Source organism: Chroicocephalus ridibundus, chromosome 7 (assembly GCF_963924245.1).
Source record: "Chroicocephalus ridibundus chromosome 7, bChrRid1.1, whole genome shotgun sequence".
Taxonomy (NCBI): Eukaryota; Metazoa; Chordata; class Aves; order Charadriiformes; family Laridae; genus Chroicocephalus; species Chroicocephalus ridibundus.
Window position 1 is genome coordinate 42,861,979 of NC_086290.1, and position 24,875 is coordinate 42,886,853.

Sequence of the window (24,875 nt, forward strand, 5' to 3'; positions counted from 1 at the left end):
CCTCTTCACTTTGCCCAGCAGGGACCGCACAGACCCTTCAAAGCGGCATCAGAGGTCTGGGGGGCATCCAGGCTTTCTCCCATCCTGGTGAGCAACAGCAATAGGGTGAGGAGCCCTGCAGGGTCCACGACTCCAAGTGTTTCAGGGGCAGGGCGAAGAGCAGGCTGGAGCTAGTCTCGTGGCCTCCACACCCCTTGGGGATCACGCACACCATGCAGATGGAGCCAAGCTCTGCCGGCGGTGTGGGCTTGTGCCACGCCAGTGGCAGGAACAAGGAAGATAGGGGACGTTCAGGTGGGAGCAATCCCACCCAGAGAGTCCCAGGGCCTCCGTCCACTCCACATCAATAAGCAGGAGGGTGGGGAAAACCCTGAACTGTAGCAGAGTTTGGACCAAAGCTTGTAATCGCATCCTTAGTGACATCCCAAAGCGGCACATACCACAGAAAAAAAGAGAGTGCCCTCTGTGGGGTTACCTGTCAGATACAGGTCCCAGTCGTTGGATCATCCATTCTTATCCTTCTTCTTTAAAAGGTACCGTAGATACCGGCTGCACTAGAGAAAAAAAAAAAATAAGCATCGAAGGACAAAAGAGTCTGCCTTGGTCCCACCGGAAAGAGAGGAAAAAGAAAAGGGGGAAACAGGGTGAAGAGGTTCCAATCCAAAACGCATTCTGCGCTGAGCAAAGCTGAGCAGCACTCGTTGAGAAATGCTCACGTACGCAGATCCCAGATCATCATACGCAGCATTTTTCTACTCTAATAGCAACAACCATTTTGTTGACCCGCACATGCATGCTGTCCCACTAATCACTGTGTTTTTCTAACTGCCAGTATCTAGACTGGATGGTGAGCTGCTCTGGATGGACGTCAGACCAGCACCTCTGAGATCTGATCATTCTGGGGGCTATGGCAACGTGAAACCCTATACCTGCTAGCTCTGCGGATCCCACCCATGGTCTGAAGTCCCCTTCGGGACCCCTATTAAAATGAGCTCTTGCCCTTCAGAAGGTTCCTCTCTATTTAAAGAAACAACTGGGAGGATGGAGCATAGCAGCAGCCTAACATACCCTGGGATCTGCATATATCTTTTAGCTCCACGACCTGATTCCCTGACGAAGCTAGCACCAGCACACAGAGCCAGGGATTTTATGGAGGAGGAGGGGAAGAGCTCAATTATTTTTCTTCATCTGCTAGCAAAAAAAAATATTAGGATAGTAAACAGCTAGCAATCACACAGGAATGCCTGGGAGAGCTCTTACCTACTGGCACGCAGATCTCTCATCTGGAATTCATTTATTCATGTTCACTATTGATGATATTAAACTACAGAGGTGGTTGGGGAAGGACCCATTCAAAAGAGACCTGAAGGTATTGAAGAGACCGTTCTCCACTGCCAATGTCTCCTCGGGAAATAACGTAACCGAACCCGCAGACTAATGTTTCAGAAGAAGAAATGCCATTTTCAGCAGCACCAGCACCACCTGGAAATCCAGCGTTATCAAAAAGATACGGCTCCCACCCCTCCGAAAGGCAGGACGCTTCTGCCTCCTGTGTGCAAATTCATTAGCGTCATCAGAAATAGAAGGCACGTCTGTTACACCTCGAGTCTCAAAGGTCCAAATTTATCCATGGGATCAACCAAGATGAGCTAGTGACGCCGTGTCTGGTTCTGCAGCTGGTAGTGGCCCATCGCACTTGGCGTTACCACAGAACACCTTCAGTGGGATGAATCCTGTGGGTTTCTAAACCTCCTGGAGGAAAGACTGCAGGGAAGAACGGCGTGTTTGCCCAGTGGGTTTTATTGTGCATCCCATTTTGCTGCTAATTCCCTCAGAAAGCTTTCCTAGCGCAGAGGGTCACCTGCATCTTGTTTAATTACGCTCAGTTACTTAAACTGCGAGAGAAAACCCGCTTTGGCTATCATCATCTTGAGATATGAAGAAATTCCATCGCCTGGTGGAAAATGTAGATCTAATTTGTCTATTCCCCTGAAGCGCCGTCTTATCCGTCTTGCAATGAGTCATACGTAGGTATGTACTGTCATTCGCTCAGCTTATCCTGACCGTGGTTCCTCCAGGGTCTGACAGGCAGAAGATATGCTGCCTGCCTCTTATTTTGGGGGTGTTAAGTGGAAGGTCTGGTGGGAAAGCAGGTGCCTCCGGGCAGCCCCGCAGGGTTCTCCACCACAGTTTTCTCCAGGCAGCTCCAGGGCCGAGACTCGGGCCCAGCGCTGCTCCAGGAAGGGACCACACAGACTCAGGTTGAAGGGGAAAAAAAACCGCCCACGACAATCATGGAAGTCTCAGGGCAAGTAAATTACTGTTAATTGTGAGATATTTGATTGCAAGAAGCACCAGATGGCCAGCCATCTGGTTTTTATTATAAAATTAAACAAGATTAACCCAAACAGGATTTCCTCAGCATTCTTCTCTGACTGGCTCACAAATACATCTTTAACACCTATGCTACAGATACAGCACAATCAGAAGCTCTTCCTGCCTTTCCCTAATCTACTTGGGCTAAATACTCTGCTGAGTAATGCCCTTCCGCATGAAGATTTCCAGAGGGTGGATTAATTAAGAGATGAGAGAACCGGGAAAGTTCAAACAGAAGTAAAGTAACCCCAACAGAACCCTTTTACCCTGCTACAACGCCAAACCCGGGTTTGAAGGGCACAAACAGGAGAAGATGTCGCCAAGGGCAATGAGTTGCCAGAGGCAACCACAGCTGGGGTACCAACCTCTCCTGCCACCCAGTCAGTGCTGGGAGGGAAAGGGACAGAATAGCAAAAGATGGGGAGAGTGGCCAGAGCCCTCATCCTCCGTTCGTCTCCTCTCCAAGGTAGCAAGACCCTCCAACCTCCCGTCGTTCTTCTCCCCAGCTTGGTCCCCCTCCATCACCATCCCTACGGCAGGAATGGCAAAACCTCTCTCCCTAAGACTAGCTCAATCCTGTGAGGCACCGCAGGCAGCTTGGCGCACAAACTCGTCCCACCTGCAGCGAGGTGGCAGCACCCTCCTGGCTGGCGAGGGCGCGCTGACATGTCCGTGTAAGCCCGTGGCTCGGGTGCTACGCACACAGCATCACGTCGCTGCTCAAAAAACGTCTCTCTCTGTTGTGCCTCTACAAGCTCAGACGTTTTCTTTGCCTTTCTACACATATGCCTACAAACTTCAGGAATTCCCTCCTTGCCTCAGTATCCTCTGCATCACCAAAACACCGTTCCCGCCTTTGTCCCAGGAAAGGTAGCTCTGCAGAAGCTCATTTTTGCTTTGTGTCATTAGTGAAAACGCTGGTTTTTGCAGGCTTTGACCACTCTTTGCGCCAAGATGTATGCATACAGAGACCGAGCCCAGCAGAAATCAGCTCAGAGACGTTTTGCCTAGCAAGTCAGGCTTGCAGGACCCACTAATTTTAGCCCTCAGCTACCAAACCTGCCCTGGGAGTTTGGCTGCCTCTCACGCTCTCCCTGGAAGCTGGGCTGCCACCAAAAAGGCCTTTCCAAGCCCACTCCGTTACCCCGTGCACAGGAACAGTGGTACGTGATGGGATGGGATCTCAAAGCTGGCCTCTGTCCCTCCGCGAGCTTTTCTCATGCAGATTACGCGCGTCTTCGTTTGTGGAAGCTAATCAGTGGTGAATTGAACACAAAGGCTGTTCCAGGGGAGACGTCCCCTTGCATCATTCCCCGGCGTAAATCCCCAGGATGTTGTGCATCCAGAAACTATCAATAATACCCCACTCCCACCCTCCTCTCTTATCACGTACAGGCAGACAATCCGTTGGGAGAGGTTAATTGCACATCGGCCGACAGACAACAGCCCAGGGCTTTCACTCATGTAAACATGATTTTTTTTTTTTTTTTTTCATTTAGCTTTGAATATCTTCACTTTCAGGGCTACTCCGGAGAGAAAAATACCCTGGGCATCTTTTTGGGATGGCAGCCAGCCAGCTCACTGCACCCCAGGCTGTTTTCCCCCCCACCGCTGCTACCAGTGGCTGGGAAATGCCTGATTCCAGCTTGCTCCCCTTCACAGGGTGACACAGCTCCTCGAGGGACACATCCCACAGCCACTGCCCCTTTGGATCTTCTCCAAAGGCGAGAAGTACAGCTGGGTTTTGCCTGGCTACTCACCTGCGATCAGGAGGCCAGTTTCCTTCTGGGCAAGCTCATGGTTTGCATCTGGACTCAGCTCTGGCCAAATACAGCAGACCTGGAAATATGGCCTGACTCCCACCCCGTTCACTTCTAACCTTGCATTTGACTGATTCATGGTCATTTCGCACGCTAAGACACACGTGTGCTGCAGGATCACTGCGGTTTGGGATGGAGTCCCTAATAAGCAACGGTTTGACTCCACAACACCAAGGACAATGAACCTGAAAGGCAGATGCTGACGGAGCTGATCTTCCCACTTGCAAACGCTGGATGGCCTGGCTCAGTAGCCATTAGAAAAAGGGGCAGAGAGAGAGGAACCATCCTCTCCTTCCCAAACTGCAGGTCCCAAGGCTGGAGGTGGCCCAGCAGTCCAAGCTGCCCATCATCTGTTACCCTTGGGTGCTCCTTCCCCGACAGCCACACCAGTTCTTCTCCTTCCCAGAAACACAGGCTGCCTCCCGGGCTGCTGCAGGACCTGCTGCCTGAACGAAGCCAACTCCATCCTTCTAGTGGGCATCCCCAGTGCCTTTGGGATGATGGACTGCCCCAGGCACACCCCAGTGTGATTAGCTTGTCCAGATTTTTATGTGTTCTGGAAACCATATAACTTCTTCTATTTTGTGATATGGCTTGTCTTTAAAAAGAAAAAAAAAAAGTCTCAAACACAATAAAAGCATGAACTACAAACTGATCACGTTTCCAGCCAGTTCACTGCTTCTTTTCATCCTACTAGAAGCCACCAGAATGGAGATCAAGTTCCCCTCAATAACAGGCCATCCACCTCTTCCAGGCCAAAGCCCTCGGGCTCACACAAACACAAATGTAAGGACAGTTCTGTCCCGTATCCCTGGGTGCAGAGGGAGACGTTGGCGAGATAAAATACGGTTCACGTATAGGCATATTCAGGAAAGTAATTTGAAAAGCTCTAATACGTCTTCTCTCCTTTTTCCCCCTTGCCTTTTCCACAAGAGAGAGCCAGACCAAATGTGGAGCAAATTATTTGATTTTCCGTGGTCTTATTCTCAGAGAGGACCGTTTCGCTCTGAGCTGCTATTTCTCCAGAAGAACTTGGTCCAAGGCAGACAGCTCAGGTGGAAAACTCCAGGCCCAATAGGCAAAGGCTGACAAAGGTATATGTAACCGAGAAGACCATCCTATCATAAACCAGAGCAAAGAATTACTATAGAAGCAGCGCTATACTACAGACTTACAAAGCACAGCTTAAAAAGCCAGCTTTTAGATGAAGGGAACAGATGCTCTGAGAAAAGCCCTGTGCAAAATGTTTCCTTCGCCAAAAGAGTAAAAGGAAACCCACTTTAGCTGAAGAATCAGCTTTTAAAGGCAATCCCCGGTAAATGAGGTATAAAACTGAATTCGGAGCATCTCCACTACTTCCTTGTCTTTCCAGCAGAGCATCCGCTGGGCTGGGCTTTCGCTGACAATCACCCCTCCACAGCCAGCTGGGGAGGTGCCCCAAGAGGTAGAAGCACACAAAAAATAATTAAAAAAAAAAAAGCAGTTAAAAAAAAAAAGTGACAACCTTTTTAAACATGATTTATCCACACTGGGTACTTCTCTAACTAACCAGATGCTTCCAAATATCTGGCACTAGAGAAAAACCTATAATTTTACCCCATGATATATTACTAACATGTATTAGACTTGCACAGAAACAACTGGCTGCTGTTGCAGCCAGGAAACAGAGGGGAAAAAAATACATGGATTACACTATAAAACAAAAGAGATTTCAAATAGATACAGTATTATCTCAGAGGAGTTTTATAAAAAGCCGGTTGAGTCTGTCTAACGTGGATTGGAAGGAGGATGCATGCAACCCTGGCTCTCATGAGCTGCCAGGGGAATGCGCTTCCAGGGATGCTTTCCACCAAGAGAAGAGACCTTTGCGTCTCGGTAAGCAACTGAGTAATGGAATACGGATGGGAAGCCCCTGCCCGAGCAGGGATCATCTACCAAGGGGATTTCAGACAGAGGCACGTAAGAATTGGACTCCACCAGATCACAGGTTGCTGCCAATAACAGGCAGATAACTCCTGCAACATCTCACAGCGTTTGATAGCGTGGGGACCACGGTGCCTGTCTTTTATCAGCTGGCTATATGTGATACACAGATACATACCACTGGAAAAAACCAGATATGCTTTTAGCCCAAAGAATGGCTTGTCTGTTTTTTCCCCCAAATCTATCGACTCATCTAACAAGAGAGGTGGCTTCCTACAAACCTCGCCTGGGTTGTGGGAGCGCTGCAGGCAGCAAGACCAGCAGTGCACCAGGGAGGGACGTGGCTTGAAACGCACGTCGCCCTTGTTCCCACAGCGGAATGGCTACAAAACGGCTTTTACAAAGCATCCTCACTCGTGCGTGTTTGTGAAGGGGCCCAGAGAAATGACTCTCAAGAGGATGCGACCTGCAAGGGTAAGGGAAGAAATGAGCAGAGGACTCGGTGGTCGCTACCAGCCCTGCTGTTAGGATTTCAGGTGACAGCTCGTGCAGAGATAGGACAGGATCCTGCTCCCAGCCATCCGCGTGCAAGGCAGAGATAAGGCCCCTGGTACTGGTGGAAAAGCAGGACACGAATCGGCCCCAGGTTTGCAGGAGGAGGTGAAGATGACCACACGAAGCAGAGGAAAAGCACAGTCAAGCCAATCCAGCAGAACACGCCTGGAGTTTTATCTATCCCGATGAATGCAGCACTGGTCATGAAGCAGATGCTGCTACAAGAGAACGATGCAAAACCCTACCGCTTCCCCGTGGACTCCAAACCGCCCCCCCCCATCTTCACCCCTGCGAATGAACAACAAGAGCAATGAAACAGAGAGACAAAAAAACCTCCAGCAACACTTAGCTGACTCCAAATCAGAACTGAATGTGTTTCTGGTTAAGATGGCAGCTTAACTTACATCATACAGCAGCAAAGGGCAAAAACCGTCCCTCACCTGTGAACCGCAGGTCCTGGAAACAGTCAGCAGCTTGGCTGTTCCCCCATCAGTTATCTCCAACCGCCTCCTTCTACAAGGCACGGGATGATGGGAACCTTGTTTTGAACCTCTCTCCCTTGCTGTCTTACTCAACTTCCATAAACTTCAGCTGTCAATGGAAGGGGGGAAGGTGGTGTAATTGGCCAACAGCGACTCCCTGCAGGAAGGTTTTATGTGTGTTACACAAATCTGATGACTTGCGGTTCATGGAAAGTTCCTGTTTCCATCACCGTGCAAGCTGAGACAGTTTTAGCTCCTAAGCGATGGGGACGTAACCCAATGCCTTATAAAGTGGAAGTGGTTGGTCACTCACGCGAGGAAAGGAGGAGGGATTTGTGAGAGCCCAGGTAGGATTTCTGGTACTGCATGCCATCCACCCCCAGGACTAGATCGATATTAGTAAAAATATATGGTATAATGTATACATACACACAGTACAAATAGTATAAAGACGCCAATTTCATTAAGTTCTAGCAGTCTGATTTATTGATGACCACATAATTCTTCTTAGTAACGACTTCTGCTGACCTAGTACATCAGACTGAGACCTCATCATGCCAACCCCACAACAAGCCTCAGGAGAGCTTGCTGTACTTTTGCACCAGGCCCCAACTTTCTGAACAGCCAAAGATTACAAGAGGGCACAGGGAACCCCTTGAAGGCCCCAGGGAACCCCTTGAAGGCCCCAAGGTCTGATCTTACAAGTCAGAATTAGCTGAGCAGAGATCAGTTCCCATTTGTCAATGACATCCCATTGGATTCAGCCAGGCCAAGATTTCTTGCCCTGGATGGCAGCCATGAGCACAGAAGCACCACCTGTAACTCAGGAGTGGGCATCCCTTGACGGAGACGATGTGCCGCCGATGTACGGGATGTCCCATTATTCACAGGAGTCATCTCTGCGTTGGAATAACACTCAACACATGGAAGCTGATCAGAAGATGCACGGCCAAAGAGAAGGACCCTTCAAGGCAGTGCTGCTTTCCTGCCAATGCTAAATCACCAAAACTTGACTCATAATCCCAAGCTTCCTTTCATATTTTGCGTAACAGCAACTCATCTTTGGGTCTATACCATCTCCAAAGGCATCTTTGCCTGCGTAGACTTTCCTTACATGCCACACAGACAGCTCAAATGGGAAAAAAACCTCCCTTTCCCCCAAACACCTCTCCCAGGTCCAACACCCACCTCAAGCAACAAACTGCTGGTCTCATAGAGCAGGAGGGAATCAAGAAGCCTCGTACAAGGCCAAGAGGCATCTGGGACTTTCTCACTGACATAAGATAAAAGAGGTGCCATCAAGAACAACGGCAAATTGCAGGGAGAAGGTTATATGTACAGAAGCGCTTACCCACCCACACAGGTAAATCCCATTTACTTCCACCAAACGACCTGGACCAGACTTTCCAGCCACATAAAGGAGTATAACCCACCAATGCTGACAGACAATGGCAATTTATACCTGAAGATGCTCTTAACCCTTACACAAACAGCACCTGCGGCTGAATCCAGTTTGAAGAATGGGGTTTCAGCTTTAAAAGAGCAAATCTACCCAAGTAAAGCGAGAGACTTCTGCAAGCCTAGGATATCAGAGGAGTCGCGGAGCTGAACCTGTCTCAGGGTCTGGTTTTTGTTCTTTATTAATCATTTTCACGGGCCTTTGCACTTTTGGATTCCAGCCTGACTGGAAGCAGCAAACACTGGAAACCTCGCAAAGCTTTCCAAGTGTGAAACCCCCCCCACCCCCTGGAGAACGTTTAATGCACTTCAGATTTGCATCCAGACTTTCAGGGGCTGAGCCAAGCAGTCATCCCTCTCCGATGCTCAGGATGTTCACCTGTCGGAGAGTTTCCAACCTGAAATACAGGCTTTCATCCTGAAGCATCTTTTGCAGAAGCAGGACCAAGAGGTGACAGGGTGCAAAGGAGCGATGGGGCTGACAGGTAGAGCCGAGATGGTGCCCAGAGAACAGCTCGTGACAGCAAGCCGTCGGGGCCACTGATCCTTTTCGCGCTACACACCCACTTTTCCTCCTTTCCCAGGGCTCTCCTAGGCTCCATCACCCTCATCCCGTAACTAGATTGAACAAACAATGCCTGCTGTCGGCCTCCACTGACACGACTCTCAGGCAAGGTTTAGAATGCCTCAAGCGATGCCAAAATCAAACGCGGCCGAGACATTGAGAGCAAAGCTGCCTCTTAGCCAAGAGAGCTGGAGCGCGCAGAGGGAAGAGCCTCCCTCCCTCTCTCTCTGCTATTTTATTCTCCAGACTTACAATGAGGTCTATTCTCTCCTGGAAAGAGGAATCCAAAACACTCCAGCTTTTTATTGATTCACTGCAAAAGGGAAGGTATAGATTCTCCTCCGCCCGCCAACTTCCCATTAAAGCAGCCACCTCGAGCCCATGATGAACCGGTCGAGCTGAACCAAGAGGAAGCAGCGGCCGGTGGCTCTCGGGAGCTTGCAGAATTGGTGTTTCCAACTGACCGCCTCCCTCGCTCCTTCGAACCCGTCAACCAAAAACACCGCATTCACCCAGCCAGATGGGATGGGAAATGAGAAGAAAAACTTTCTCTCCCTCACCACTCTTCTTTATAAAGCTGCCACCCCCGCCGCCCACCAAAGCAACAGGGCAACCCTTGAAATTCAAGCCAGCCATTGGAACAAGTTGGCTGGGTTAGAGACAAGAGCTCTGGATGACGTCTCCGAGGGCTCAGCATCCTCCGCAGAGCACAGGATTCCCGTACCTTTCACCCCGCATTGGTTTTAGTGTGAGGCCATGTGGAGAAAGAGAGCCAGGAGGGTGCGTGGCCACTCTGCAGAGGGCCCACGGGCTGCTTCGTGGAGTCATGTCCTGTGTTCAGGTGGTGTGGTCTCAGACATTTTACCAGTCCTTGACGAAAAGAGGCAAAAATGATTAAAATGCCTGCTGGAGGAGGTTTGTATGGCCGTCATGGATAACACCAAACTGACCAAATCCACTTTGCCCCAGTCGTTACCCAGGACAGCGAGAGGCAGTGAGGGTGCGATGGGGTGCCTGGAGGAAGGGAGACACCAGCTCGCCAGTCGAGAGACCAGCAATCTGATTTTCCTTCCCTCTCACACCTTCTGCTCTCTGGAAACAGCATCCCCCAGACCTAAAGCAAAGCCTCCTGCGGCAGCGTCTGTTCAGGGAGCACCCATGGGATGCCTCAGTCCCAGGCTGGGACTCCCCGCCAACCCGTGCGCTGGCAAGTGCTGGGACCAGCAGGACTCCCCCGTCTCTTCTTGCACCCTCAGCAAGTTTGCCGATGACACAAAGCTGGGGGGGTGGCTGACACACTGGAAGGCTGTGCTGCCATACAGAGAGACCTGGACAGATTGGAGAGCTGGGCAAAGAGGAACCTTATGAAAGTCAATAAGGGCAAGTGTAGGGTGCTGCACCTGGGGAGGAATAACCCCATGCACCAGTACAGGTTGGGTGCTGACCTGCTGGAGAGCATCTCGGTGGAAAGGGACCTGGGAGTCCTGGTGGACAACAGGATGACTGTGAGCCAGCAATGTGCCCTTGTGGCCAAGAAGGCCAATGGCATCCTGGGGGGCATCAAGAAGAGTGTGGCCAGCAGGTCGCAGGAGGTCATCCTCCCCCTCTACTCTGCCCTGGGGAGGCCGCACCTGGAGTACTGTGTCCAGTTCTGGGCTCCCCGGTTCAAGAGGGACAGGGAACTGCTGGAGAGGGGACAGCAAAGGGCTACCAAGATGATGAGGGGAACTCAAACACCTCTCTTATGAGGAAAGGCTGAGGGATTTGGGTTTTTTCTGTCTGGAAAAAAGACGGCTGTGGGGGGACCTTATCAACACTTATAAATACTGAAAGGGTGGGTGTCAGGAGGATGGGGCCAGGCTCTTTTCAGTGGTGCCCAGCGACAGGACAAGAGGTAACGGGCACAAACTTGAACATAGGGAGTTCCGTCTCAACGTGAGGAGGAACTTCTTTCCTGTGAGGGTGGCAGAGCCCTGGCACAGGCTGCCCAGAGAGGTGGTGGAGTCTCCGTCTCTGGAGACATTCCAAACCTGCCTGGAGGTGTTCCTGTGCCACCTGCTCTGGGTGACCCTGCTCTGGCAGGGGGTTGGACTAGATGATCTCCAGAGGTCCCTGCCAACCCTATGGTTCTATGATTTCTATGATCTTGAAGCCCACCTTACCCACCTTCAGCAGCGTTGGGACGTGAGCTCCGTGGGCCAGGCACCGCCTCCGGCTGTGTTTGCACAGTCCAGCTCTGTGGGTTCACTCTCCTGGTGCTCCCACAAGCCAAGTCCTAAATAATGAAGATATTCCAGTGTTGTGTGTTCGTTGGACTAAGACCCACGGTGTCACCCCAATGGATACGGAGTCGATGGGAACGGACCCTGGCAAGCTGGTGCCGATGGAGCTCTAACCCTGAGATGCAGATAGAGCCACCCTGATGCTCGATGACCATGACTTTTTACCTTATTGTGTATCCCCATTCCCCGCTGCAGAAGACATAAATGTGCCTGTAGGTGGCCCAGAAACACTGACTTATTAAAAAGAAAAAAAGAAAGGCGGAGGGGGAGGTGGAGGGGGGGGAGGGGGTGGAGAATGAATGCAGCGTCTGTCACCCTTTTGCAGAATTGTTATTTTTTTTCTGTGTAGTTGGTGCTTGTTTTCCAAAGATTTACATTTTTGTGTGCGCGTCATTCGCTTTTCATGCATTTTTGAGACCCTGGAGCTTAGAAATTCAAAACACTTGTCAGTCACATCAATCCTTCTGGACAAAACAGAGCTGCCACTTGGATGGGTAAAAAAAAAAAAACCACAACAAAACACAACAAACAAAACACACTTTTCTATCAAGCTGTGACTCGGTCACCCTACTCAACGCAAGCAGGACAATGTTTTAGAAAAAGCAAAAAAGAAAGATCTGAATTTTCATACTCGTCGGTGGAACTAAATTGATTAAGGCCATTTCCTAGGTAGGTTTGAAATCTTCTGCAACAATTTTTTGAAAAGAAAAAGAAAAGTGTCCCCCTGCCCCCCCAAAAAAGGGAAAAGCCACTACTGCAAAAACATTAAATCTGCTTGGGTAACTCAGAATATATGTTGGCAAGGCAACATATCTCAGCTTGAACAGTAAACCTGCTATGTCAGAGGCTCTGTAACATATGAAAGAGACTTGGGTTTCAATATATCATGCTGAATTTACTTCTTTTCAGCCTTTCACGGCGAAGTATTTGATGTCTATCCTTTCACTGTTGCAATCGATAGGGTGACCTTACTTGAAAGTTTCCTGACCTTTGCTGTTGTCGGTATTGTTCTGTTAAAATGTAATTTAACTCTTTTTCTTTAGTCTGGCAATAGCACTGTACACACAGCAAACATGACAGGAGTTTGATTTCCCTCCCCCGCACCCCCCACCAAACTAGAGGCGAGAGGTAAAAACATCCATCATCAGAGTTGGCTTAAAACCAGATGATGTCAAGAAGCAAACAACATACAACGGCGCAGAACCTCTGCTGAAGTGGAGCGATTGAGCTGCACCGATTTCATACTTCACATCGGCGCTGAGCCCCCTGGCACCTGCAGAGGGTCGAGTTGGTTTCCCAGTACTTTCCTGTAAAGACAGAGACCTTCTTGCTATCGTAAATAACCAGAAAGGCCTTATTCTGATGCTCTTGCTCCAGTGCTCAAGAGCATCCTGCTCCAGTGCCATGGTATGTCCACTTTCTGAGCAAGCCGTAAGAGGGAAAGCACCAAAACCTGCCTTCCATGAGCTGTCCCTCCCATCGTGATGCTGTGAGGACGGAAGTACTTGTGTGGTAAACCCCACAGCAGACCAACTTCTGCTGGGCTCCTACTTTTGGGTGGAAAGAGCTTAGCTCGCTGTGGGACCCCTCCGGAGAAGGCTAATTCACCCCTAGTTCATCCCTGACATACCTTTTTCTTTCCTTTTTTCCTGCCCGTGGGGAGCAGCTCCTTGTCACCTTATTTTCGATTCCAGCACCAGCTTCTACCACCTTGGGAAAAGACAGAAAAGAAAAAGAAAAGACAGATAACTCAGGCATTGTGGCGGGGATTGAACCTGAAACATTCTCCCCATCGGATTGAGTGGTCTCCCTGGATTTACAGCATCACTGGGATGGCGGTATCTCTTTGGTACTGTGAGGTTGTAACGTTTCCAGGATAGAGACCTTTAGCTAAGGTCTTGCGCCGGTTCCACGTAATCCCGCAAAACCAAGCAGATCAAAACCTACACGGAAAAAGCGAACTGTTTTCAAACGGCAACTCCCAGAATGGAAGGAGACGGATTTTTCTTGTGACAGCGGGTGTTAGAAGAGTCAGCCACGTGCTTTAGGGTTACAGCTGGATTATCCATCACAGCATCTTGGTGAGCCTGGTTTGAATCGTATTATAAGCCTGCAACTCAAGTACTTTTGCAAAAGCAAACTCACATCATTATTATCTGTTGCATTGCTATTATTACGTCTTTGCGTTATGGCTGTACATGGGTATTACCCTGCATTAGTAACGCAGATGCACACATCCGCACTCACACCCGTACATTTGCACAGGATTATGGCTATAATCCCTCGTCCTACTTATAAAAAAGCCCTATAAATCCCGGATAGCTCTCTTGAAATCAGCAGCATTATCCTACTGTAAATCCGGGGGGCAAATCAGAGCTCAGCTGCTCTTCACCATAATGGAGCGGGGAGGCCAAAAGCAAACCCTGGGCTCCGCACACATCGGTTCCCCCCAAAACCCACCCCCGTCGCGTCATGCCCTGCTCAGCCCCACAACCCATCAGAGCCCCACTTCTCAAAGCACCAGCCCAACTCTTCTCATCGAGAAGCTCTCCAAAGCAGATGAAGAGCTGGCTTTGGCAGCGCTGCAGCTGCCACGTGCTTAAATATTGCTCACAGCTGAGTTATTTCTTGCTTCTTAGGAACTTTAAATGGCTTTTATGCTCAGTGAACTCGTGAAAAGCTAGTATCTAAAGTCAGCAGCATTGAAACGACGAATTAGCCAAAGCAGAAACAGGCCAGTTAGGCGTTTCTTACAATACATTATCTAGATGGTTGCCAGAGGAGCTGATTTAAAGTCACTGTGCTACACCTGAATGTCGTTTATGGCTCATAAAAGGAAATCTGTGTTTAAGTAACAATAAAGCAGGACTGCACTTTCTGTATTTAAAAAAAAAAATTCAAAAAAAAAAATCCTTTCTCAGGGAGCAGATGTATTTTTATTTGCTCGGTGCCTGCCTCCGAGGCACGCGGAGTCTGACAGCACTGGGATGCTTTCCGCCATAAAGCCCATGAGTTAATCAGCAGGACTCGCTCCAACATGGATTATGTGCAATTTTTCACTCATTTTTCCACCGAGGCCTTTACGTAGGGAATTTTACCTCCTTCCAAAGGGAGGACCCAAACGTCCATGTACACTTGTAAGTGCCAGAGGAACAAGGGAGACGCCAGTCCTGCCCCAAAGCCACATCCCTGCAGCGGGAAGAAGCAGGGACCCTTCATTAATGCCCCCAGGCTCCAGGGCTGGGACATTTGGCCAAACAAGGTGACAGCAGCTATCACATCAATCACTGTAAGTCACAGTCACATCTACCTGCAGACATGTATTTTCACTCACCTGTTATCTGCTGATAAAGTCCCTCATACCGGATTCCAGGGGGTCCAAGCCCACTTTTTTGGTATCGGTGCAACCACCAGCTGGGGTACTATGTCACACACAGCCGTGACAAAAGCCTCCTAGAAGATACACATTTTTTTTTTTCTATTTTACCTCTGCCAAAGTCTGATTTTTGAGAATTTTCTGCAGGAAAACAAGCCCTAATGAGAAATACGCAACAACAGACAGACTCTGTCCTTCTGTCCCTCTGCCCTCCACCAGTTTCCCCATCATCTGTTCTCTACCACCCTGCTCCCAGCGTCATGGCCACCTTGGGGCAACCCACCTCCACGCAAATAGTGACCATCCCTGGAGAGACCTCCTTATAGAATCACAGAATGGTTCGGGTCGGAAGTGACCGTAAAGATCATCTAGTTCCAACCCTCCTGCCATGGGCAGGGAACCTCATGCACCCTTCCCAAGCCCCAGTGCTGCTGGCGTGGTAGGGGGCTGCCTCCCAGCTCCATCTGTCCTTTCAGGGACCAAGGAGACAAGGTGGGTGCTCAGCCCTACATCTTTCCACCCGAGGGGCTGGGAAGGACCCACAGCACATGCGATGCTGCAGCTGCTGATGGTGAGGGTGGCGGTGGCAACCTTTACCTGCTCTCTCAGTCTGACCCCACTTTTGGAAAAGGCGCTGTCCCACCGCAATTCACCTCCACAAGGAGGAGGCCTGGAGACTTTATCAGCCCAGTCTCCGCAGCAGGTCTGCAGGACCTCCCGAACACTCAGCACCCCCGGGATATCTCCAGGGCTGACGCTGCGCTGCAAACACCGAACTGCAGAGAGAGAAAAAAAAAAAAAAAAAAAAAAAAAAAAAAAAAGAATAATCTGTGAGCTTCTGCCAACTCAAACCTTCAAACCAGCTACAGCGTTGCAGGAAGACATCGTACTGCCTGAGATAGGACCTGAACTGAAATAGTTACGCCGCTATAAACTGAGAAATACCCTGCAGGGATACGGGAGAGGGATGCCAGTGCCATAAGAAAGGCTTATGGGAATCTCAAAATACCCATCTCTTATAAGAAACGTCTGCACAAAAGGCTGTATTTGTGTAGCGATGTCGTGACAGTCATGGTGGCAGCCCTTCTCCACAACCGGCTCCTCCATTTGGGGATGGACCAGCGCTTTTTCAGAAACACCAAGGTCCAAGTAGGGGATGACAGACCTTGCAGCACTAGCAAACATCTGTTCATAGGATCATCTTGGCCAAGGCAGTAATGTAACACAGAGAAAGAACCAAAATAGTCATTAGAAAATTTTTAGGCTGTTGGGATGTCAGAGGGATGAGGGCATGCTTTGATTTAACAGGAATTTAAGCGTAGCCTTCACAGCAAAGCAGTTTGCACTGCGCCGGAGCTGCAAAACACGCAAACCAGCAACAGCAAGTCAGCGTTGGTTGTGAGACATCATTAATTTAACATCGGTTACCTTGTCCTGAGACAAAGATGACCACAATTCAAGTGCTTCACCGCCTTAAAGATGATCAACTTCATACGTCCCGCGGTGGCTGAATCTTGCCCCACACACTTTGGCAGCACGGCATTGTGAATTCAACATGAGCCATAACAAAGAGAAGAAGAGATAAAAAGGGATTTAACGCTGTCAGGACTGCTAACCCCCAAATTCCATCACAAGCAAAAAGGGCAGCGGACTGAACCTGGATTAGTCCAAATATCCGCTCCATCTGCGTACTTCCATATTTTTCTTCCACGTGTTTATTCCTAAGCTACAGACACAGCCTTTCGTCACTCCCAACAGCTTTCACCTTATAAATCCATCAGCTTTACCTTCCCAAACGGCACAGCCTTCCGCAGAACCACTCCTCCCACCCCTTCCCCTCTCACCACACACCGCTGCTCTCTCGCATTCCTCCATTCAATGCCTTCTGCCCACCCCCAACAAACACCAGGAAAATACAGATTGACCTGTTTGCTCCTGCACCAAAGGAGAGAAGTCGGCTTTGGGATTTCTTCTTTTTGGCTTTTTTTCTTCCCTCCCCTGAGGAAGAGGACGACAGCTGCAAGTCAAACCACTGGGAGGCGCAGATTTATTTTTTTTTTTCCCCAGATCTTTATTTTACAAAAATAACTTACAAATAGAGACAACTCTCAGAAGTAAGATCATTCATTCTGTGCAGAAGGATACAGCTGTGTGAAGTACGGGCGCAGGAGTTAACAACTCTTACAATACTGTTAATTTTAACATGATGGTAACTATATTACAGTACATACATTTCATGCTCCAGACACGTGGGTATGACCGCCACAGAAAGCTACGGGCGATAAAGTGTGCCAGCCAGGGAGGATGCACCTAAGAGATCATTTCCATTCTGCTATTTATCGTCATCCTCTTACCTACGATAGTTTAAACCGCACGGCAATCTAACACTCCGAATACAGCACTCTGGATACACTCATCAGCAATAGACTTCAAATACACGATAAAAATATATTTAACTTTCAAATACAATTGTATAAGGTACACCAAGAGCCAGAAAATAGAGTCTCGAGCTTTTAAATACAACACACTATATATATATAACATATACAAGGAGACAAGAGGGAATCTACACGTGGAAGAAAAAGCTTATCCTCGAAATGCAGGTTACCTGTGGTACACAATGGCTTTGTCTGCTAGGAAGTCATTGCCATTTGCATAGCGTTGTCGAGAAGTCCAGAGCGGGCCAGGAGGAGATCAAACAAAACACACCAAACAAAAGGCTTAATTTTGGTACCACTTCCATTTTGCACCTGATTCTACTCTTAAATTACAGTTTGCTATTTCTTTTTTTTTTGTAGGCTTGAATTCATGCCCCGTTTGTAAGAAGCACAGGGAAAGGGGGGGTAAAAAAAACCAACCAAACAAAAAAAAACAAAACAAAAAAAAAACACAAAAAAACCCCAAACCAACACACAAAAAACAAAGGTCAGAGAGTCAAGGAGGTTTCTTTCTGGGGTTGCAGTCATTTGGCATTTTGCTCCAGAGCAGAGTATTCTGCTTCTGACACTCTGGAAGCATCAATAAGTTTAGTGAGACCAGTTTTGGCAGAGTACTTGAAAATAAAGGCCTTCATGAGCTCGTATCTGTAGTTGCGGTTAATGAAGCTGTACAGGATGGGGTTGACGCAGCAATGGACTAGAGAGAAACACTGAGTGATGTGAAGAGTGGCATATAAGAAGTTCTCCATCTGACAACTGAAAGGTATGAAATGAAGGCTATAGAAGATGTCAAGCAGGACAGCTACATGGTAGGGTAGCCAGCAGACGAGAAACACAACAACGTAGGAGAAAATGATCTTCCCGTTGCTTTTCCTCTCTTGGTCACTGGAGGAGGAGATGGTCTTCGCAAGGAGGAAATAAAAGAGGGCGATGATTGGAAAAGGGATAAGAAAGCCCAGCACGACAGAGATGAGCTCCATGCCGATCAACCACTCTTTGAAGCTCTCCTCCGGATAGACGGGGCGGCAATAGGTTTCGTTGTTGGAAGAGACCGTCTTGAGATAATACGTGTCTGGGAGAGATGCAGAGAAGGCAAGAAGCCACACTAAGATGCAGATGCAGCGACGGATTATCTTCTTCTTGCGATTGCTGGAATTGGTGAAATAGGCAACTGAGAGGTAGCGGTCCACACTCATGCATGCCAGGAAGAAGATGCTGCCGTACAAGTTGATGGAAAATATAAGGTGAGTTATCTTGCACGTGATTTCTCCCATGTGCCACTGGTTATGCTGGACAAGGGAGACAACCCACACTGGAAGGGTGATAACGACACACAGATCAGCGATAGCCAAATTAAAGATGTAGAGGTGGGTTTCATAGCCAGTCATTTTGGCTTGGAGGTTGACCCACACCACAACCGAGTTGGCCACCAGCCCTATGACAAAGATGAAAATGTAGAAGAAGGACAGGGTGTATAGAAGGGCGCTCTTGTTGAGCGTGCCAGGGCATGTTGTCGCATCAACTGTGATACAGTCACCGTTGTTACACGTCCAGTTGATTTCTGTCAAGTTGGCTGTTTCCAGAAAATCGAGGATAGAAGTCAAATCAAGTGCGCTCATGTTCGCTCAGTTTGGAGTTCGAGTGACCTACAGGCAAAACAGGATCAAAATAAACAACCTAAGTTAACAGAGACATTTCTGCCGTCATCTTCATACCACAAAGCACATGCAGGACAAGCTGGTTTAGTAATGACCTATTCTCGTAAGGCACTTTCCATTAAAGTGAACTGTGAAGTAAAATAACCAAAACAGACACATAGCAAAACTCATCTGGTCGACAAAAGAAGAACGGCACTAGCTTTTTGTGCTATTTCTTTTTTTTTTTTTTTTTCTTTGCAGCTCACATCTGACATCATCAGGTTGGCTATCATCCCCGGGTGTGAAATCCGCAAAGTACACCGCGGCCAAATAAACGTCAGGCGACTAAATCTGTCCTCTCCAGCATAAATGATGATACTATCGCTTTCAGCAGGGGAATCTTTAAGCCATTTTATCTGCACTCCCTCAAGTGTAGTAGAATTGATCCGGCTGATACACGGTACTGTAAAACATTTACCACAAGCTCTGGTCAGCATCTTGTCAAGCCCAGCTCCAGCTGCATCAAGCAGAAACTGGGAACTAAGGGGCTTTGTACCCTCGTCCAATTTTAAATTTAAATCCTGCTCTTTCCTCCCCCCCTTCCCTTGAATTCTATTTTACAAAGCATCCCCTGCGTTTAACGATTATCACGTAGCTTTGAGAAAAGAGAAAAGAAGTCGGAGCTTGACCACTGAGATTTGCTGGGCTTAAGTTTGCCTTTTAGGAGAGTGCTTTGATTTACAAAACACTCCCCCATCACAGCTGGCTCCACAACTGCTTCCTCCCCACCCTTTTGCTTTTCTACATCTACTTTTCTTGCCTCTTCAGCGCCTTCTTCCATTGGCAGGCAGCGGACAAAGCGAGGGGCTCCTCATTAACTTCCTCGCCAGCAGAAGGAAGGGCTCCAGCAGACCCACACGGCTTACGCAAAACCCAAAGCTGGGCTGCTGATTACCGTTGTGCTTTTGGGGCAGCATAAGAACGCTGCCTCCCCTGGTGGGACTCTCCCATCCCACAGGGCCAACAGTACCACCCACGGTAGTAGCCAGCTGCCTTGGCCCGTGACTGCCACGCTTTGGCCAAGCAAGTTTCAGAGCTCCGTGTCTGCAGGCTCCAATTTGGGGCACAACAAAATAAAGATGGAGAGGTGGGTTTCCAAGAGATGGACCCCATCTCATTTCACCATGGCTTCACTTGAGCCGGAGCATCAGGTGAGCCAGGCAGCCTACCTGTGGTCCCCCATCATGGACACTTCTAGCATCCTGAACAGGGGCCACCTTGCTCCTCCCCACGTCCTCAGCCCCTGCAGTGAGCAGAACCCCCTGATGCCACCCTGGGCCTGAAAGTAATGCCAGCATGGCATGAGCGAGCAAAGGGGCGAAAGACTCACGTGGCCACCTGTACCTCTAAACATCCTCATCCCCACCGAAGGACCTCCTGGCAGTGCTTATGGGAGCGCAGAGGGGATGGTGAGCAGGGAAGAGCTCAGACACACTCCGGTGCTGAGCATCCTCTTCTCGCCCCACTCCCCAAAAACGGACTTTGGTTGACATGGCACCTCTCACTCCTCCACCTGCATAATTGGCTCTTTCCAAACCTCCCACCTCCCGGGGACACAGGCTACGGAAGAGAAGGGAGATAAGGGGGGAGATTACAGGGGAGAACTCCAGGCACTATTGTCCCAGCAGAGGGGATGCCAGTGGCACTAACAATGAGGGGGGCCATGCACACATCCAGCAGAGATCAAATCTCTCCACAAACAGGGCCCCAATTGGCCCTGCGAGGAGGTCTAGCCTATCACTTCAAACTACGCAGCCTTCCAGGCTTTCATCCTGCTGGCCTGCTGAAAGATAGAGTTAAGATTCAGACCAAATGAAGCACAGATTTTGCTCAAACGCTGGCTAAAGAGGGAGCCGAGACAGCAGCAGCTTTCTGTCTTCGGTTAGACGAATCCCCGTCTTGAGCTCAGGAGAGCAGAGGATGATTTAACGCATGTCTACGCAGGGCAGAAGGGCTGATCCTGCCCCCCGCAGAGGGTAACAGGCCACCCTCAAACTGCTTGTCCCGCCCGGCTGGTGCGGGCAGCAGGGATGCACGCTGCCCAGGATGCTCGCTTCGACCCAGGGCTGCAAGCGGGAGAGAGGGACGGGTCTCCTGCTAGACCTCATCCAAGGTCCCACCACTACATCCCCAGCACAAACGCTTTTCAAGGCTTCTCAAGCACAGGGAGAAGCAGCACCGTCCCTAAGTCCCTGTCTCACAAGACCCCACAGCAACTAAAGCAAACTCCCAGCTCCGTGGCAGGAGACCTGCTGGTATTTGTGGACAGCGAGGAGAGCAGAGCAGGAGGGCTAACCCCGTAACGCCCCACAGAAGTAGCACAGGTGGATCTGGACATCTTCTGGGAAGGCACATGGTCCAAGAAGGGGAGTGGGCTCATTGTGCATCTCAAGACCCCAACTCAAACCAGGACGGGGCTGTGACCACCCACTGCCAAGCCCCCAGCACATCCCCTGACAGAGAAGAAACTCAGAGCTGGCTGCAGGGTGTTGGATCCCCAGTGCCCACAGAGAGACAGCAATGCTGGGGACATCAGAGCCACCAACCTAGGACAGCAGCTAGCAGAGGGCACCACCATCCCAGCTGCTCACTCACAACCACCCTGGGGACCTTAATGAAGGCAAAACGATGCTCAGCCCCAGTCTCAGCCTGCCTCCGCTCCAAGAGCGGGTCTGCTGCATGCACGTGCATCCCTCTCTCTGGGGCCGCCCACATGCCTGTGCGCTCTCGCATCCCCAGCGCGGTAATAAAAACGTGAAACCGATATGGCCTCCCAGGCTCCGAGCCCTGCTGGGGAGGACGGTTATATTCAGAGATTACAGCCGGGCTCTCCATAGTCTGGGATTAGCTGCTGTAACCCGAGCTCCGATTCCCACCCAGATTAACTGGGAGGTGTGGAGGGAACCCACCAGATAAACTCAATAAAGCCACTCTGTGCTCCTAAAAAAAGAAAAAATACCTTTAGCGCTCTCTGCAGACAGCACATCATCTTAAAAACTTGTGAAGGCAGTTGGAACTGCATTTTGTGTCCACTGCACTGCAAAATTCTTGCACGCCATCACCCCTTCTCCTGGCAGGCACATGTGCTGCGGCCAGTCCCCGCTAGTTCACAGGAGTTACGCCATAAAGGAAAGAAGATGTGCCCGAAATCCTGCTCCAAGCACCCAGAGATGTCCCCGGAGCCGATGCCGCCTGCAGGACTGCACCCTCCCCATCCCACATCCCGTCCGGGACCCGCTACAGGCTATGGAAAAGTAAACAGGCACGAGCAGCCCTGCCTCAGAGGGCAGCCTAGCTCCGCGTGGCAGCGTTTGAGCCCTCGACACTTTTGGGAACTTCTCGGCACCCCTTCTTCCACCCAGAGCACCTCCCAGCCCAGTCCTGCCTGCACTCAAGACCTGTGGGCAAACTGGGCTTTGGCCTTCCCGAGTGGAGAAGGATATGAGTTACGGCAGGAAAAGCCAGGATAGATGGTTGGGTTATCACCTACACACCTCCACCTTTCCCACGTCAAAGGTTCCCCAGCATGGGGAGGTGGGCAGCACAGCCCCTTCCAAGCCATTTGGCCAGGGCAGGAGGACACCCAAGCCCTCAAGGGGTTTTGCAAGACTGAGCCTGCCGCATTTAAACTCTATTCTGCAGTTCTAAGTCGAAAAAAAAAAATAATAATTAGGGAAACAAGCGTCCAACACAGCTCTGGATGGCACCCAGGTAGGCGGGGGAACAGAGCGCCCAGAAGCGAGCAGTGCTCGGTGCCGTGATGCTGCAGCGGCCCAAAGCAGGTGACTCCGAAGCCCCAGACCCCCCCAGCACGCCACCGAAGCCCGCCACGGCGCCGTGTGCCAGCCCGCGAACCCGGCCAGGGGAAAACCCGGCAGGCGGGGGGAAGAGGCGGCTCCCCCACCATCACCCCCGGAGCGAGCCCGAGCGGGGCCGGGACGGCGAGGGGCTCGGCCCGAGGCTGCGGCGGCCGCACGCTCCCTCCTCCCGCCGCTGTCACCCCGCACGGCCCGGGGATAGAGGAGGGACACACACACGCACGGACGCACCCCCCGCCCCTCCAGCCCCGGCCGGGGGGAAGTTCGGCTTCCCCAGCCCTTACCTCCCGCTGCCTGCACCCCGGGCGCTGGCGGACCGACTGAGCGCGGGCGGCCGCAGCCGCACCCCCTATATCGGCGGCCGGGGACCGCCCATCGGGGGCGGCACCGGCACCGCCCGGCCCGGCCCCCGCCGGGGAGGGAGAGGCGACGGGGCGCCTCGCTGTACCCCGGGAGGGGGGGTGGAACATGCTGGGGGTCTTCCTTAATGATAACGGGAGAGAGGGTTTGGGGGGTAGAGAGCCTCAGGCAGGCGGGTGCAGGAGAGAGGGAAAGGGGGGTGACACCAGGACGGGGGAAAAAAAAGAGGAAAAAACAGAAAGGAAGGAAAAAACGCAGGAAAAAACGCAGGAAAAGAGAGAGGAGAGAGAAGAAGAGAGAGAAGAAGAGAGAGGAGAAAAGAGAGAAAAGAGAGAAAAGAGAGAAAAGAGAGAAAAGAGAGAAAAGAAAAAAGGTGGTCTGTGGGAGTACGGAAGGGGGGAAAAAAAAAGGAGAAAGAGAGGAGAAATAATTTTAAAAGCAAGTGGGGAAAAAAAAAAAAGCAGGTTTCTGGGTGGTTTCTGTTTTGTTTTTTTTTCCTGCACCACTGTTAAACATCGAGAAGACAAGGCAAGGGGAGGCAGCGGGTTCTTACCTCTGCACCCTCACACCTAGGGCAAGACAAAACTAACGCTAAGGAAAAGTGACAGGAAGCCAGAAACTCATGAAGTAAGACTGAAAATCCACTCCTTTATGCTCCTCCTCAGCACAGGAAAATCAGGGGATTAAAATGGCCTGTGGAGAGGAAAGGGGTAGGTCTGTATTCAGCTCCGGCGCGGTCAGCCTGTCTGTCCATCCCGCAGAAGATGCTGGGATTTGATGACAACCTACCTGCCGCACAGCACAACTTGCTGGAGCCTGACCACGGCGCTGACAGCTCGGAGGGACCTGAGGCATGTACCGCCAGGCTGCTCCCAAAACACCGGATAACCCAGAGCAGGGGCCTGGCTCCTCCCTGCCCAAAGTGTGCCGCGGGAGCACACACTGACACGTTTAGCTCTGAGAGCCTAAATCACCTTGCCATTACCGAGCCACTGTCCACCCAGGAGAAATGGGCTTCCTGGCACATTTGAACCGGCACTTTTTGGAAGGGTGTTTTAGCACTTGCAACCTGAGGCCTTCACCCCCCCCCCCCGCCCCGAGAAAGCATATATTTTGTTTTCCCAAAGATGCTTAATCCTATTTCCACAGGCAATTAAAAGCTTGCATTAAAAACCTGCTGGCAAATGCAGGCTTAAAAAGAGAACATGTTTTTTTCCATGAAAGCACCTAGCGCAAGTTCTCAAGCTTAAAGCAAGTCAGGGATGTGGCAAAACAAGACATATTATTTCTGTGGCAGAAGGGACCTGTTTAAAAAGAGCAAGGGCGTGGGTTAAAAGGACTCCCAGCTGCCAGCAGAGCAGTCTTAATTATTTAAAAAAAAGAGATTCCTGTTTTAACTGTGCTCCATTTCTCAGCCTTAATTCTGCCCCCATCAAGGAGCGGAGTCAAATGTGTCAAATTTACACCCCTGCAGGTGAAGGCACAATTAGCTTCAGCTTTTCTGCCAGCAAAGAGAAGATTCAGCTGCAGGTATTACAACTCCTGCAGTGAAACTCACCCAGTGCTCACCCCGTCCTGCCTCCCAGATCCCCAGAGATGCCCCATGGATCCCCAGAGACCTCCAACATCTCCCAGCAGACACTGCACTGGGGTGTCCTGGGGAGCACGTGGCAAAGAAATGCGCTGGAGAAAGGCCCCACCTGTTGGGCATTTGGTGGTGCCTCG

At 50.4% G+C, this 24,875-nt stretch overlaps 1 protein-coding gene and 1 long non-coding RNA gene across 2 annotated transcripts; both read right to left on the minus strand.

Annotated features, from left to right (window-relative positions):
- Positions 1 to 8,108: 8,108 nt before the first annotated feature.
- Positions 8,109 to 16,394, minus strand: LOC134518646 (uncharacterized). The gene is made up of 6 exons (XR_010072022.1): positions 16,266 to 16,394; positions 15,435 to 15,613; positions 14,796 to 14,914; positions 13,092 to 13,171; positions 11,346 to 11,454; positions 8,109 to 10,049 (listed from the first exon to the last, which is right to left on the minus strand). It is a non-coding gene; the product is annotated as an uncharacterized LOC134518646 (long non-coding RNA).
- A 508-nt stretch (positions 16,395 to 16,902) lies between these two features.
- Positions 16,903 to 23,174, minus strand: ACKR3 (atypical chemokine receptor 3). Its single transcript, XM_063342184.1, has 2 exons — positions 23,075 to 23,174; positions 16,903 to 18,921 (listed from the first exon to the last, which is right to left on the minus strand). The coding sequence occupies exon 2, from the start codon at positions 18,892 to 18,894 to the stop codon at positions 17,800 to 17,802; it is 1,095 nt and encodes a 364-aa protein (XP_063198254.1). The 5' UTR covers positions 18,895 to 18,921; positions 23,075 to 23,174; the 3' UTR covers positions 16,903 to 17,799.
- Between the last annotated feature and the right edge of the window lie 1,701 nt (positions 23,175 to 24,875).

What these genes read in the sequence shown, in the direction of transcription:
- ACKR3 (XM_063342184.1), bottom strand. Translation starts at nt 18,894, where the DNA reads ATGAGCGCACTTGATTTGACTTCTATCCTCGATTTTCTGGAAACAGCC.